The sequence below is a fragment of the Narcine bancroftii genome, chromosome 6, assembly GCF_036971445.1.
Source record: "Narcine bancroftii isolate sNarBan1 chromosome 6, sNarBan1.hap1, whole genome shotgun sequence".
NCBI classification, from domain to species: Eukaryota; Metazoa; Chordata; class Chondrichthyes; order Torpediniformes; family Narcinidae; genus Narcine; species Narcine bancroftii.
In genome coordinates, this window is record NC_091474.1 from 145,911,336 (window position 1) to 145,927,841 (window position 16,506).

Genomic DNA, 16,506 nt, shown 5'->3' on the forward strand with positions numbered 1-16,506 from the left:
GAAGAAGCGTGAGCTCATCTCATGCTGCTCTACTATGCGGACTCTGGATCAGAAGATGATCTTGGAGAACTCCAAGCTGAATAGTGCAGCTTGCTGGCTCTTCACCTCTTGGACTTTCTCTTGCACATCCTCCCCTCCCAACTGCAGAAGGAGGAGATGTTGCAGGTCAATCTGGAGTTGGATCAATTTCTGTTGCCTCAGGTTAAAGAACTTAATCTTCTCTTGGTTGCTTCTCACCAGGTCACTGGGGAGCCAAAGAAGGGGTTCACAGTTCTCCAACTGGAGTATTGCTTCTTTAGTTCCTCTATGTTCTCTGGGGTCAGCAACTTCACATTCAACTTCTACATTCCCCTGCATGCCTTCTGGGCCTCTTGTAGGTGACAGGAGGTGTGAAGGAGACAGTGGTCAGAGAAAAGCACTGGGATGATGATGATAGTTCTGACTATGATGGTCTTCGACATGAAGATAAAGTCTATCCAAGACTGATCTCGACCAGGTGGGCTGTGGCTATGCTCCACTTGCAGGGATCCTGAGGTCATCACACAACTGTACTTCCTTTATAGTCTCCATTAGGCATCTGGAGGAACTGCCCAGTCTGATGTCAGCACCATCAGATTGTCCAGCCACATCAATGATATAGTTGAAGTCACCGGCCAGAAAGATCTGCCTGGATGTCGCCAGCAATGGTGAGAGCTGCTGCAGCCAGCTTCTCACTTCACGTGGGTAAGGTGTACACATTGATCAGCTGGAGGTGGGTGTTGCAGTAATTTAGATCCACCACAAGAAGATACTCCCCAAACCACCTTCTTAACCTCAGTGATTACAACGTGGCCTCCCCACAGCTAGATTCCCAGACTGAATGTGCAACATTCACCCTCCTCTGACCATATAGACAATCCACGAGGCCACCATCGTGACCACATCCTGGGGTGTGGCAGCCCACACTCTTGTATGAAAGTGTAATATCTGCCTTGACTTTGGCTAAGTATTGTAAGCCATTTACACATCATGCAGTGTGTTTCCCTCTGACCATGTTGAGGGTTGCTATTTTAATCTCCATTGTTTATTGGAGTCTCCAATTCGCATTCCTTACAGTTCCATGTCAATCAGCCTGAGCCCTTAATGATGATTGCTTTGGTGAACTGCAGCACTGATTTCAGACTCTGGAACAAGGGTGTCCTCCTCTGGGAGTGTGGTCTCCTCAAACGAAGCTGGTGGTATCACTGGGGAGAGATCCAGCTGTATTCCTGTTTCTTCACTCCCTTGCTGGCATGTATTCTCCTTCCCCTGGAGCTGGGAGGCGATGGCTTCTGTATTGCTCCTGGTCTCCTGGAGCTGGGCACTGTACACCCCACAGTCGGCCTTTCTCATAACCTGCTGTCCTCCTTTCTTTCCCCTCTATCTTGGCACTTTCTTTGCCTTCATCCAGAGCTCACGCTGGATTCATCCTTGGATGCAAGAGGTTGCTGGCTTCTGTTTGCCTCTTGATCCTTTCCTTCCCATTGCTTGCAGTGTTGGTTGGTAGTTTCTTCCATGGGGCTTTTTGGGTTTTCCTTCTTTTTTTTCTCTGTCTGCCATTTTTTCTCTGCAACACCTTTCTCCATTGACACTGCCTCCTCAGGGGGGCCTCCAGCCTCATGGCTACGGTTTGCGGATTGGAGTTGGAGGTGCATGAGGTCTCCTTTCTCCCTCTGATCTTGGTTTCTACCAGGGTCTCTGTTGAGGTTGAGAGGGTGTTGACCTTGTTGCCAGTGGCAATGATGACTGTTTCCCCTCTTACTGCATGTGCATAGGTGGCAAAATGTTTTGGCCAGGCTCTGAAGAAGTGCCCTACTTCCCCTCACAATTTGCAGCACTTGCTCTCTGCATAGTCCTTGGTCTGGTGGCCTTCTTCCTTACAGTTCTTACAGATAGCTGTGCTGCATTGGTCCACCACATGTCCAAGTTTGTTAAAGTTCTTGCACACCCTGGGCTTTCCAGCATAGACCTGCAGTTCCCTCCAATGGCAAGTACCGGGAGGTCCCTTTGCTCTCCTCTCTCAGCTTCATCTTCCCTTGCTGTTTGCTGGACCTGATTTCAAATGTGTTTTTGACATTCACACAGGTCCTTGACATATTGGCCTAGGAAGGTGAGCACTTCCACTACTGGCATATGTGGGTTGAACGTGTGCACTGTTATCACTCATACCTTCTGCATTGGAAGGGTGAAGAGTTGCTGCTCCTTGAATAGCAAAAGTGGAGCCACATTCACCTTCTTCTGGAAGATCTAGAGCATCTTCTGCCATCCTGCTGTGGACTTGAATGTCTTTTTAAAATATCTTTATTGAGTTTAATTTAAAAAATACACACATATTGATCCAATACAAAGATTGAAAGATTAAAAGACAAACAATTTGTATTTCTCCAATAATACATATGAAAATTGTGTGTACTCCTCTCGATCAAACCCCTTTCACAAAATATATCAAAAGAAAATAAAAAGGGAAAAAAAGGCAAGAACCGCTTTAATTAATCAAACCTCTTCCTCTAAACAAGGTTTGCTTGTATATCTAAAATGCTTAGGAAATGAAAGACAACATTCAGAAGCCAGACAATGCTGTTCGAGAACATCCAAAAACCTTGTTAAATTATTGTACCTGTAATACTCTATGTCTTTCATGGCTTGGTTCAGCATCATGCTGAAGAAGATTGAAAAGAGGGTTGGTGCGAGAACGCAGCCTTGCTTCACGCCATTGTTAATGGAGAAGGGTTCAGAGAGCTCATTGCTGTATCTGACCCGACCTTGTTGGTTTTCGTGCAGTTGGATAACCATGTTGAGGAACTTTGGGGGGCATCTGAGGCGCTCTAGTATTTGCCAAAGCCCTTTCCTGCTCACGGTGTCGAAGGCTTTGGTGAGGTCAGCAAAGGTGATGAAGACTACACAAAAGAGTCTGAAAAAACAACCAACTGAAAAACCTCACAAAGATTAACGTATACAGAGCCGTTGTCATACCCACACTCCTGTTCGGCTCCGAATCATGGGTCCTCTACCGGCATCACCTACGGCTCCTAGAACGCTTCCACCAGCGTTGTCTCCGCTCCATCCTCAACATTCATTGGAGCGACTTCATCCCTAACATCGAAGTACTCGAGATGGCAGAGGCCGACAGCATCGAATCCACGCTGCTGAAGATCAAACTGCGCTGGGTAGGTCACGTCTCCAGAATGGAGGACCATCACCTTCCCAAGATCGTGTTATATGGCGAGCTCTCCACTGGCCACCGTGATAGAGGTGCACCAAAGAAGAGGTACAAGGACTGCCACATTGACCACTGCCAGTGAGCTGATATCGCCTCAAACTGTGCATCTTGGAGCCTCACAGTTCGGCGGGCAGCAACCTCCTTTGAAGAAGACCGCAGAGCCCACCTCACTGACAAAAGACAAAGGAGGAAAAACCCAACACCCAACCCCAACCATCCAATTTTCCCCTGCAACCGTGTCTGCCTGTCCCGCATCGGACTTGTCAGCCACAAATGAGCCTGCAGCTGACGTGGACATTTACCCCTCCATAAATCTTCGTCTGCGAAGCCAAGCCAAAGAAAAAAATATTCTATGAACGGGCCCCACATCTTGTAAAAATTCATTTTTAGATCTTTAACACTGTATCTTTTTTTTTCTAAACTTAGGAAGGCCATTACCTCTTGTAACCATTGAATATGAGTAGATGGGGTATTGAATGTCACATCAAAGAGATGGTTATCTCTGATGTCCTGGAGGCAGTAGATGTCTGCCTCAAATCTGCAGATATCCCATCAAGACCATCTGGATGACAAGATCCTAGGAAAATGGCTTGCTTGGGTCCTTCACTGTTGGGTTCTGGATGGACTCTTTGTCCTCCCAAAAGATTTGCTGCCTTCTCAGCCATCCTTGTCAGACCTGAGGCAAAGATATATAATCAACATTTGTCAAAGTTATTTGGTGATGGGATGTCTCCTTTGATGGAAACTGTTATTGATCACCCACTTCTGCATTTACCAAATATATCCACCTCCGCACCATCCCCCCCCAACCATTACTCACAATCACCTTATTAGCTCCTGGCCTTATGATTCTACACACAGCAGAGTGGGGTGTTTTTTCCCTCTGTTCTTAATTTATTTTGAAGAGAGAATGTAGTGCAAAAATGTGAGTGATTAAAAATATGAAGTTGTGTACATACAGAAATTTGATTAGTGGCATGGGCTTTGTATGTACACTTTATTGCAATTACATCCTACTGTTATGCAAAGGCGGGGTGCATTACTTAAACACATTAGGCAGAGATACAGCCATTTTATTCATCCTCATTTGTAAAATCTTCATCAATTCAACCTCTTCTGAATAATGCAGGAAACATGACCTGTTGCATTACAAAAGGAATGCTGATGTTTTCTACATTTCAAGTATTGAAGGGCTATGCTATATGTCTGTGAAGGCATTAAATGTCTGTGGTCTGTAACCTCTTCATGGTGTAAAGGCTCGTTGCCCACATTTTAAGTTGATGTGTGGAATCAGGATAGTTGCAGGAGTTCCATCTGCATAGGTGGGAAGCCTAACAGCAAAACCACTCATAATCTTTCAGAGCAGATGAAATTGCTATGTTTTTTTCAGATTCTATTGGCATTTTAAAATATATGCCATAAAAATGTTTCTGCAGGTTAGTATGCATTTAATTGCTTGGTTTATGTGCACTTCTGTTAAATATTTCTGCTAGGATCCAATAAGGCAGGAGTTCAAAGATAATACTACTTTTAAATTCATGTGAGGAGAGCTGTCTTTGATGTAATATTGGCAGTTGGGAGATTTAAAGACAACAGAATGTGGCTGATAGGAGTCAGTTGGAGGGATGTTTGCTGCCCAAAGACATTGATGCTATCATGTTAACTATCAGCAGATCACATTTGTGAAAATAAACAATTTTTACTTATATGGCATGAAATAAACTTTGACACTCATGAAGATAGTGGATCAAATGTAATAATTAAACTTTTTAAGTATTCTTTGAATTTCTGCTGAAAAACTGGATTAACAAACATATGATTTTTGAACTTTGATCAACTGATCATTCTGTTGCATTTCAGCTCCTGATGTAGACCAGCAAAGGTTTATGAAATTTCCAATCAGTTATGTTGGATTCAAGCACACTTACTTCAAAGGAGAGGAACAGCTATGAGAGCAAGTTTTAACTCGCCTTGTTTTTGATTATTTGCATTCATTTAAATAGTTGATTTGCATTTTCTCTTTTAGATGTTCTTTAAGTTTTTAATGATTTTGACATGTTCAATTTTAAGTTTTTGTATGTTTATGGAAGTCAGGCATTCATGCTGTTTGACAAGTGAGTGTGACTGAGCGTACTGTCAAAGCCTCTGTTGGATTCATGACTGGATGATCCTGCAGTGCTCAGTTTCACTGATCAGATCAGAGCAAGTTTCCTTGAGCAACGAGGTATTGAGAGATATTGTCGGTGAGCAGAGAAATTTATTGAAGAAAACTGCCCCAAAAGAAAGAAATTATGTAATCCCAGACACTATTGAAAAAGAAATCTAGGGACAGCTTTATCCTCATTTTGCAATGCTCTCAGTTATACCTCTTGACCGGAATCCAAAACAAATACCCCCAAAACATTTTGAATGTTAATTGCACTTTTCACAAATCAGGTTTTAGTCAAGAGCATTACTCAAAGCAAGGCTTAAAGGATGTCTTTAAACTTTGGCAAATCCTTGGGTGGTCATGTAAACCTGAGCCATTGACATCAACGGGCACAAATTAACCCACGTGCAAATGAATACTTTCGGTAAACTGAAGATTTTTGTTATATGATTTGTTATTAACGCAGCATCCAAAGATTCCATGGGTGTCTTTCATGGTGATTTTACTTCATGGCTAAAGTCATGCCACAATCTTGCAAATAGATGTAAAATACCTTATTCTTCTGCCATCAATTAGATGAATTGGTGTTTGTCACATTCCAGGCCTGGTTGTTCATGAACACAGACTGGACAGAGTAGTTCCTACAACAGATGCCTCAAAATAAAGACGCAAGGTCTTCGGCCTGAACCGTTAACTTTTATCTTACTGATGCTGCCTGCTCTGCGGAGTTGCCATCATTTTCTGTTTAAACTTATTGCATTGATTTTGCAGAACTTTGAAACGGGCAACGTTCCTACAAACCCACCAGGGTCGCGCTGGGAGAATCCAAACGTTGGCGCTTCAAGAATTCTTCAGCCAGTCGTGGAGAGAAGATCGCAAGTAAAAGCGGGACGGGTTTGCTGGTCAGAGCCACGTTCACACCGCGTTACCTGAAGCCAATCAGATGCAGGCGGCAGGAGAGGGAGGGACGGGGAAACACGGCGACAGTCCAATCCTCTGGAGATCCGCAATTCCCCGTGCACCTGAATCGCTGCAACGCAATATGAGAAAGAGAAACAAAACAAATACACCTCAGCAGAAACTCGTTTTACCACCGAACGGAGCGGACACTCTGGCTGTTCGGGTTTAGCCGCACATCGGCCCAACTAGAAAGTCCAGTTGGACCGACCGAGTAGTGAGATCGTGTGAAGGGGTGGGGAGGGGAGGGGGGGGGAAAGGAGGGAGGGGAGAAGAGAAGAAGATGACACAAGAACACGACAAGTAAGTGAACGCACTAATTTTTCTGCTTCTCCAGTTCGGGCTCTTTAACGTGCTCAGGAAGGGGGTAGGAGGCGAGGGGCTTGCGTGAGCTAGTCCACCCACGTGATCCACCCATCACCCCCATCTCCTTCCCCCCTCCCCCCGGCTCCACTTGAAGGGCTACTTTGCGGTCAGCTGCGCCGTTCTGCCGGTGAGTGAGGGAATGCGGCGGGCGCACCTGTCAGCGCAGCACCTGCTCCGGGACTCTCAACTGGAGATTGCCCGCACTCACGTTGCCACCACGGCTGGGCAGCCTCCCTTCTCCCACCGTCGCCGAGAATTTGCACCCGGGTGCTGTCAGTTTGCAGGGAGTGGTGCCAGCATGGTTTCATGTCGAATCCGGGGGGGAGACACCACCTCCAACCCTTCCATCCCAAATAAAAATCAAGGCGAATTGTCGATTGCAACGGCAACACGTCCGACCATTAGTTTGCTGTAAATGGAGTGATTTACGCGGCCAACTGTGGTTTCTATTTGCCATTTATTCCGTGAGAGTTCTCGCCCTCCCCTGGTGGGGGTGATGAGTCGTGACGGGTGCTCCAGCCGAGGCGAGGGGGAGCAGAATTCGGCTCACTGACCGAAATCCACTTGGGTTGATTTAAAGAGTGGTAAAGGTTGGGGGGGCGGGGCACAGAGTGGGGACAGAGCCGGCAGAAACCTTCAGGGTAATAATCGTTGAAATCACCCCCCCCCCCCCCACGGTTTTCACATGAATCAAAGTCGTAAATTAGAGCAGCATATCGGGAGTTCTTAGCATTTGCCCACACGTTGATAGTTTCGGAAAGGAGACTTGAAGGCTACAGCGTGAAGACACTTGGCAGCGGTGAAACTCTACACCTTCGAGGCGTTGGCCGTCATCTTTGTAAAATCCCTGAGTCAGGAGAACAATCGGCTGGCAGGTGCTTCGCAATAAACACTTCGCTTCCAGGGAGAGGGGGCTGAGGATTCATCAGCTTGCAATGATTTGACCTTGTTTTGATCGCTGATCTGATGAGCCTGTGTTACGGAGTGTTTGAAACACCCCCCTGAAGAATGTCATCCCCAGGCGACTTAACGCTGACATTAATAAGATCTGCAACCTGATGCGTCACTTGTCCGCCAAACAGAGCTTTATGCTGTGGCGCCTGTCTAAAAGTTTTTAAAAAAATCTTACTGTTTATTATTAATGGGCTTTGATGCTCCAACTCTTAATTAAACCTGCAACTATTTATTCATTCATCCCTTAGTCCCCCGACCCCTTTAACTTGGCGATGGGCGCTCGGTTGGCATTGTGTCCGTTGCTAAACATAAGTGATTCATGGTTGAGTCGCTGGTGAAAACCTGATATGAAATTTAGCACAGTTCTCTGAGTTTTTGAGAAGGGACTGTGGGGAGAAACCCAATGTGGGAGGGCTTGTAGGGAGGAGGAAGGGGGCTGGGGAGAGGGGGTGGGGGGGGTGGGTGGGTGAAGAATGGACTGAATTCCCGACCAAAAATTTGAGGGAGGTTGGAAACGTGCACTGGGTTTTCATTGGAATTAATTGAGCTTTCGGTGTTCTCTGTGGCAGCTACATGTTAAGATTGAAGTCCAGGACATCCCCGCTCTAAAAGTGTTCCTCAACCAAAGAAAGGCAGCAGAAGTAGCTTCTGTGCTGAACTTTCTACTTTTGACAAATTGGGCCTATTTTTGGCTGGGGGTGGGGGGGGGGGGAAATCAGTGATTTTAGTTAGATGCTGCGTTTCACTTTTAACTACACTAATACTAAATGAAAACTAACTAATTAAGTCTAACTACTCTAATATGCCCAGAAAATTTAATCATAATTTATCACTTGTGCTTACAGGCTGTTGGTAATCACCATTTAAAAATAGTTTTAGAACTCTTGCGTACAAAGAGAAAAATAGTTGGCTAATAATGGTACGTCTTGCATTGACTTTACTACATCAATTATTTTAACTCACTTTCTAGATGAAGTTCCTTCTGCTAACATGCTTGGATTGTTTAAGGTTCAACAATGATGGTAATTGAACAGGTTTGTTCTATGCTTCGTTGCATTAGAAACTGTATAAACCCACAAAATCAGATAAGACAGACCCCATGGCTTCAGTAACCACTATTATCACATAATTCCTGCTGATGAAGGTCCCCTATGCAAAGTTTGTTCTTCCCATAATTTCATCCACGTACTACAATGTTTAGAATATATTCATCAATAAACGAACTCTTTGCTTGCTTGAGAACATGGGTTAGAATCTTAAAAGGCATTGATTCCTTTTAGTTCGGGTAAACATCCCCATTATTTCAGTTGGAATGAGGAAACTGATGTTACTTCAGAGTGGACAGTTAAATACTATCAGGGAGAAATATGTACAAGTACTGAGGCAACTGCATGAAATTGAAAATGGTGCAAAATTATGATCAAGAAGGGTGAATTGACAGTGGTGAATCTGAATCCATATGGGCTTGTGGTAAAGGATCAAAAGTTGGAGCAGAAGTTGCTGGAAAGGTTTTGAAATAAAAATGATCATAAGCCTAAGAGAGTTCAATATTCATCAAATAAAAGTTGCAAGGAAGGGAAGTGAAAAAGAGAAATTATAATTTCTAGCAATGGAAATGTTCCAAAGTGATCGAGATTAGAGAAAACTACAAAATATGTTTGTGGTAATGCCTGAGCAACAAAGCATATAGATAAAAAAAAAGACCAGATGAATGCTAGTTTGGGTAAATGTTTTTGGGGAGGACCATTGACAAATTTGACCATGACTCAATTGGCATTACTTAAAAGATGTGCAAATGTTGGGAAAATAGCATTTCATTGTAATAGGAAAACAAATTCGTGAAGAATGCTGTCTGAGGCAAAACCATATGCAAATTACACAAGGAATAAAAGAGAAATAACTGAAAGGAATATGATCTTGGGAAAATAATGCAAAAGAAAATTAGAAAAATAAGAGGAAGTTGAAACTAAAATATACAATATGTCACATGATGCATTGAATCATTAAACAATAATTGTTTATTATTGATGAGTGTGACAAGATCCATGGTATCCAGCAAGTCAACTCCAAATGAAGATCCATAATATGGATCAGAAGCAAAGTGACAGTACTTGATGTTGACCTTTTTTTTAAATGACCACAAATGACTTGGTATTTTGTTTTCTAGTACAGTATTTAGGCCCTTTTACACAGCCGCTGAAGAGCAGAAGATTTCAGGAAATTTTCTGCTCTGGTGTCAGTGTAGAAATGTCAAGACAGAATTTATTATGTAAATTCCATCCCGTGATTTTTCTACTGAGACCCCTACACATTTTTACAGAGCTGCTGCAGTGTAAAATCACTCAGCGACTCTGAAAGAAACAGGCCTAATGAATACAACATTCCCCCTCCGATGAACTCCGTAACTCAGGAAGGCTGTGTAAAAGTGCCCCTGTGTAAATTACTGCATTCTAATTTTTTTCAGAATAATTCCAAAGTAAAAATGCCAATTGTTGCCACTGGGATTCAGTATGAGCAATTCACACTACTGGTTGAGCAGCCAATCTCCGTCAGTAATTTCTAGCTAATAGTTTGGATGTTTTATATAGCATCAAATACAATTTAAGGAATATTTTCTCTGAAATATCAAAAGAAATATGAATACATTTTAAATGTTATTAGAAATAGGTATTTGTTGTTAGTTTATTTCCTTTAACTTCTCATTTAAAAAAGCCAGATACAGAGGGGCTTGCATATTAAATGGTGCCGTGCAATTGATTTCTATTGTCATGTAAAATGACTGGTCATTTATTAGGTGTGGCTGCTTGCCTAAATAATAGGGATTACTTGAAGAGAACATAATACAGGTAGTACCAAAATCAGGAATATTATAATAAATTTAGATACTTGATGATCCTCGGTATGTGGAGGGGAAACAAAAAGAGAGCTGAATTTGCATTTCCCTTTCACGCAATTACCACCACATTCAACTGAATATTCTCCAAAATTTTCAACATCCCTATTGTGATGCAATCATTAAACACATTTTTTATCCCTCTCCTCCCTTTTCCATATTCTCAAGGGACCTTCCTCCAGCAAAAAAAAATGCTGGGGCACCTCAGTGGGTAAGTTAGCATCAAAGGAGGGAAATGAACAAGCAAAAATTCAGGACTGCTTCCGGACTGAGAAAGCAGAGGAAAGGTGGGCAGCATTAAAGGAAACAGGGGAGGGGTGTATAGGTGACTCATGGACCAAAGAGGAGGAAGGATGATGGACAGATGGAGCCATGTGGGATTGAGTTGGGGGGGACATAGATTGGTGAAAAATAGACAGGGCGGCATGGTTGACGTAGCAGTTAGTGCAACGCCAGTGATCGGGACTGGACCTGGGTTTGAATCCCGCACTGTCTGTAAGGAGTTTGTATGTTCTCCCCGTGTCTTCATGGCTTTTCTCCAAGGGCTTCAGTTTCCTCCCACCCTTCAAAAACGTATCAGGATGTAGGTTAATGGGCTGTAAATTGGGCGGCACGGACTCATTGGGCCAAATTGGCCTGTTACGGTGTTGTATGTCTAAATTAAAAAAACTTAAAGAAGAAATGTATGGGCGGATGGAGGGAAAGGGTGGAGGGAATATGTAGAGAGAGCTGCTGAAGGAAGGAGATAGGTGGGATCATATAAGGGAAGGATGATGGCCTGATGCAAAAAGTGAGGAGGATGTACGATAGGAGGGAAGGAGAAGAGGAAATGGATGTAAACTACCCAGGTGAAATATTAAGCCCTGCATTTCAAATTTGTGTTTCACCTCATCTTGGCAATGGATGAGGTTTAGGACAGAGATTCCTGTGATAATGGGGAGGAGAATTGGCAACCGGGAGCTCTTGCTGGCATGTGAGGACAAGCACAGATGCTCGGGAAAAGGGTCACCTTGCCTGTGTTTGGTCTCTCTGATGTGGCATCCTTTACTTCAAGAGCACTCAGCTGGATTCATGTGAGGCAGGAGGGACAAGTGTAGTACCTCCTATGGTTACAGCAGAAAGTGTCAGGGGGGTGTGGTGGCTGGGTTGGGGGCAAAAGTAGCAAACAAGGAAATCATGGAGAGAATGCCCCTGTGGATAGCAGAAAGAGGTGGGGAAGAAAGGATGTGGCTGGCAGAAATGTCAAAGAGACTTTCAACCCAGATGCTCTGGTTCGTTCTAACATGATGGTACTCACAGTATGGACCAAATGTAAGCCTGTGCTGAGCTTGCAGTTGAACACCACTTTAATCCTCTGTCTTGTTTTCACTCTGAACTCACACAATGAAAATCAATGTTAATTCCAGGAACAAGCCCAGGATTCCTGACTAAAAACAGTTCACAGCTTTTCTGATATTGTGCTGTGTTTCAGCAATTTCCAATGAGGAACATTTCTAAAGGATCCTGTTCTTATTTCAGACTTACAAGATCCACAGAACACCTCTTCTAACTTCTGGACTGATCTTTTGTTTCTTTTACATACACTGTACAATTCTTCTTCTTGTCATTCATCTCTCAACCCTATTCCAAATCCTTGGTTTCTACCCTACCTCCCATTTCCTTCTGCTCTGCAACTTTTAAAACTTAATTTTCTCTAACAGATTACTTTTGTGATGAAGGGATCATTAACTTAAGGAGTTTTCTCTGTCTGCTAAATGCTTCTGGCATTCTGTATGGTTCTTATTAGTGATTAGTAACACTAGCACTTCTCGGGAACACCACTAAGTTTCTTGCATTCTCGGGGGTAGCGTACTAAGTGTAGAATCTCTATTATTGATGACTTCCAACTAATTAGCGACACTGGCCGAGATTAATCTTGAAACCTTCATATTCAAAACTTAGTTCAATGCTGAACTGTACCTTTTCAAGCACAAATCGTTGAGGAATTCTCCAGTTCCTACCTGACAGAATAATATCTTCTGATGTCTGTACATCTGTTTTTCCCTTGAGACCCAATAATGATTCTTGTTAAAGAACATTATACTTGTATGATAAATGAGCTCTTGGATCTTCTGTTTGTTCTCATCAAACCAATCTGAGTTTTCTGGGAGAGAAGCTAAACTCAGGAGTTTATTATGGTGCAGACTAGATACTATGAGCACTCTGTGGCTCCTGGTTAATAGGAGTCAGTAATCTAGAAGGTGGAGACTTAAGTACTTCTCTCTCAGCAAGGTAATTAAATTTGTCAATGTTGATCTTTCCTGTCTTTTCATTTCTGTGGCTGTCACCCTTTAAAACTAAGGGGCCAGGTTGATGGGAGTAAACAACTGGATTAGATGGCACTCATAAACACCTGTCACTTTGGGAGTAATGTGGATGCCCTTGTGGTCATTCCTCTGATTATGATGTAATCTAACAGCGGTCATCAATATGGATCACTTTGTCCCACACTTAGGCTTGGGCAATAACTTTGCTCAGGTTGGAGAATTCCACTTGGACCACTGGGGATTGTACAAAAGAGCTGATGATCGCTGATTCTTTTCTATTGGGGTGGCTGGATGGTCACAAGATATTAGATTTGTTGTGGATGCCAGAATAGATAATTATGGAAAAATCAATCTATAACGAGGGCACTTCACAAACGAAAGCATTGGAATTTATATTGTCCATCTATTCTGGGAGTGTCCGAACCTGAAACAGTTTATAGAATGATTTTTCCAGATGGCGTCAGATTCTCAGAGTCAATATTGGGTCCTTGTCCCCGTATTGCTTTGCTTGGTTATTCTCAACAGGAAAATATTTCCTTGAACCTAACTCGAAGAAGAGTTGTAGCCTTTACTTCATTGATAGCCAGACGAGTAATTTTGATTAAATGGAAAGATAGTTTATCACCTATTCATATGCATTGGATACAGGATGTTATGTCCTGTTTGAGCTTGAAGAAAATTAGATATAATAGTAAAAAAAACTATGATGGAATTTTTTTTTAATCCTTTATTTTGAAGTTTTCATACATGTAATATATAATCATTTGTATACATCCACCATATTGTACAAATTGATCCTGATTACAAAAAAAATCCCCTCCCCTTAACAAACCCTCCCTAACCCCAACCCCCTAGAGTAAAATCAGTAAACCATGCTTACATATTTTTGTATTATATAGTAACATATTAAAGAAAAGAAAGAAACTAGAAAGAACTACTGGATTATATTAGGATAGGCTATGGGGCACTAAGGACTTTGTCACACAAACAGGTATCTTAACTCATCTTACAGGTAGTGTTGTAGGATCCAACGATCAGAAGAAATACAATTAAACAGCAATATATGGACTCCATATTTGTAAATATGTAGCGGCAGCTACACAGCTACTGAAAGAACACACACAACCAGATGGGTTGAGCTCAGTGAGCAGAAAACTGGTTTATTGCTGGCTGCCAGACTGAACTTGTACTCGCAGCCCGGACCTGGCTAAGAACTGTGCTGGGGGGCGCTGACGCCACTCGGGTGTCACGTGGTCCCCCATCGCGGGCTTCTGAGCCCGGTGCTGAGAAGAAGGGGAAACCCCTGACGGCACCATTTTGGGTGGCTGCCCTGCCGCGTGGATTACACAGGCCCCCCACTCAGAACCGGCGCCAATGTCCTTTTTAGCTGGGTGGCCTCGCTTCTTCGGCTGGGCCACAATCACTGGTTCAGTGGGGTCAAGGTGTCCACAGTAAACAGTAAGCAGCTCCCACCTGCCGCCGATGTCCAGCGTGAACATAGATCCTGAACACTGGACAACTCTATACAGCCCCTTGTAAGGTCTCTGCAGAGGTGCCCCACTGAATAAAAACGTACTCTGCGGAGTGCAGCTCGTTGGGACTGTAAGATGGTCGTGTGCCATGTCTGGGCAGCGGTGGGGGTGTGAAGGAGCCCAAGTGGGCCCGGAGGTGGGGAAGTAGCTTGTGCAGCGACCACTGGGCATTGTGAGGTGCATTGACGAACTCATCAGGTAGTGCCAGCGGTGCACCGTAGACCAGCTCAGCTGATGACGCCTGCAGATCCTCCTTGGGTGAGGAGTGGATGCCCAGGAGCACCCAAGGCAGTTCGTCCACCCAGTGGGGACCGGAGAGATGGGCCATAAGTGCTGACTTAATGTGGCAGTGCAGACGCTCGACCAGCCCATTGGCCTGCGGGTGGTAGGCCGTGGTGCAGTGCAGCTGAATTCCCAACCTGTTGGCAAGCTGAGCCCAGAGCACAGAGGTGAACTGAGTGCCCCGATCACTGGTGAGGTGATTCAGAATGCCAAACCGGGTGACCCAACTGTGCAACAGCATTCGGGAGGAGGAGTCTGTGGAGGCATCCAGCATCAGGATTGTCTCTGGCCAATGAGTGGTGCGATCTACCACTGTGAACAGGTAATGGTTGCCCCGGGAAATGGGTAAGGTCCCGACTATGTCCACGTGAATGTGGCTGAACCATTCCCAGATGTGCTCGAACTCTTGGATGGGTGCCCTGGTGTGCCTGTGCACCTTGGGCATCTGGCAGTGGGTGCATGTTCTGGCCCAGCCCGCTATCTGCTTCTGCAACCCATGCCAGGAGAACCACTCTGCCACCAGACAGACCGTGGACCTGATGGACAGGTGCGAAAGGTCGTAAATGTGATGGAAGACTTGCCTGCGCCACTGCTGGGGAACCACTGGCCGCAGGGTACCCATGGAGACATCACACAGGATGGTGCTTCTGCCGCTCGGAGTCAGGAGGTCTCGGAACCGCAGGCCCGTGATGGCAGTCCTGAAGGCTCGCGTCTCCTCATTGGACTTCTGGTCCCGGGCAAGCTGATCGAAGTTGAGGCCGGGTGTCAGCGCGCAGATGGCCAGTTGTGAGAATGCATCGGCGACCAACGTTGTCCTTCCCCACCTTGTGCCGAATGTTGGTGGTAAACTCTGACACGAAGAAGAGGTGATGCTGCCATCGCAAGTGCCTGAGTGAGGGGTTTATGGTCTGTGAAGATGGTAAAAGTCCTCCCCTCCAAGAAACAGCGGAAATGCCGCACAGTCAGGTACATACCCAGTTCCTCACGGTTGAAGGCGCTATACTTGCGCTCTGGTGGGCAGAAAAGCTGGCTGAAGAATGCCGGCAGCTTCCATTGTCCATTCACCTGCTGGTCTAGGAAGGCGCCGACGGTTGTGGCAGAGGCATTTATGGAGAGCACCATATGCAGGTCGGTGTGTGGGTGGGCAAACATGGTAGCCTTCGCGAGGGTGTCTTTGGTGGCCTCGAATGCACTGCAGGCCTCTGGGGTCCAGGTGAACGTTATGTGCTCGGCTGTGATGAGGGCAAATAGCGGCTGCATAATGCGCGCAGCTCCTGGGATGAATCGGTTGTAGAAGTTGACCATACCCGTGAACTCCTGCAGCCCCTTGAAGTTGTCCGGGTGTTGGAACTCTTTGATAGCGGCGACCTTCGTAGCGGCGGGTGTGGCTCCTTCAGCCGTGATGGTATGGCCCAAGAACTGCATGGACTCTTTCCTGAACTGGCACTTGTCTGGGTTGATGGTGAGGCTGAAGTCAGCCAGCCAGTAGAAGAGGGCGCTCAGGTGGGCCTCGTGTTGTGCCCAATCCCCGCTGACAACAAGGAGGTCGTCCAAGTAAATGAAGACGAAATCGAGGTCCCTGCTCACTGAGTCCATGAGGCGCTGGAAGATCTGAGCTGCGTTCTTGAGCCCGAATGGCATGCAAAGGAATTCGAAGGGGGTGATGATGGCCATCTTGGGTATGTCCTCAGGGTGTACGATAGTCTCCGCAGGGGCGCCAGGTGCTGGAGGCATTTGGGATGAGGTGAAGCGGCTGTCAGAGTGCTGAAAGATTCCCAGCTCCAGCAGATGCGAAAACTCTTCCTTCGCTACCTTGGATTTGCCTGCGC

At 45.0% G+C, this 16,506-nt stretch overlaps 1 protein-coding gene across 5 annotated transcripts in view; it reads left to right on the forward strand.

Annotated features, from left to right (window-relative positions):
- The window catches only part of grhl1 (grainyhead-like transcription factor 1), a 157,289-nt gene that overhangs the window by 24,366 nt on the left and 116,417 nt on the right, over positions 1 to 16,506 (forward strand). For 3 of the 5 annotated variants that reach the window (XM_069886280.1, XM_069886278.1, XM_069886279.1), the window contains exons 2-3: positions 5,099 to 5,192; positions 6,159 to 6,647. In XM_069886280.1, coding sequence (XP_069742381.1) covers positions 6,628 to 6,647 — 20 coding nt within the window. In that variant the 5' untranslated portion in view covers positions 5,099 to 5,192; positions 6,159 to 6,627. Of the gene's footprint in view, positions 1 to 5,098; positions 5,193 to 6,158; positions 6,648 to 8,634; positions 8,687 to 16,506 lie in introns of those variants that run through there. The other 2 variants (XM_069886281.1, XM_069886282.1) reach the window with 2 other exon arrangements.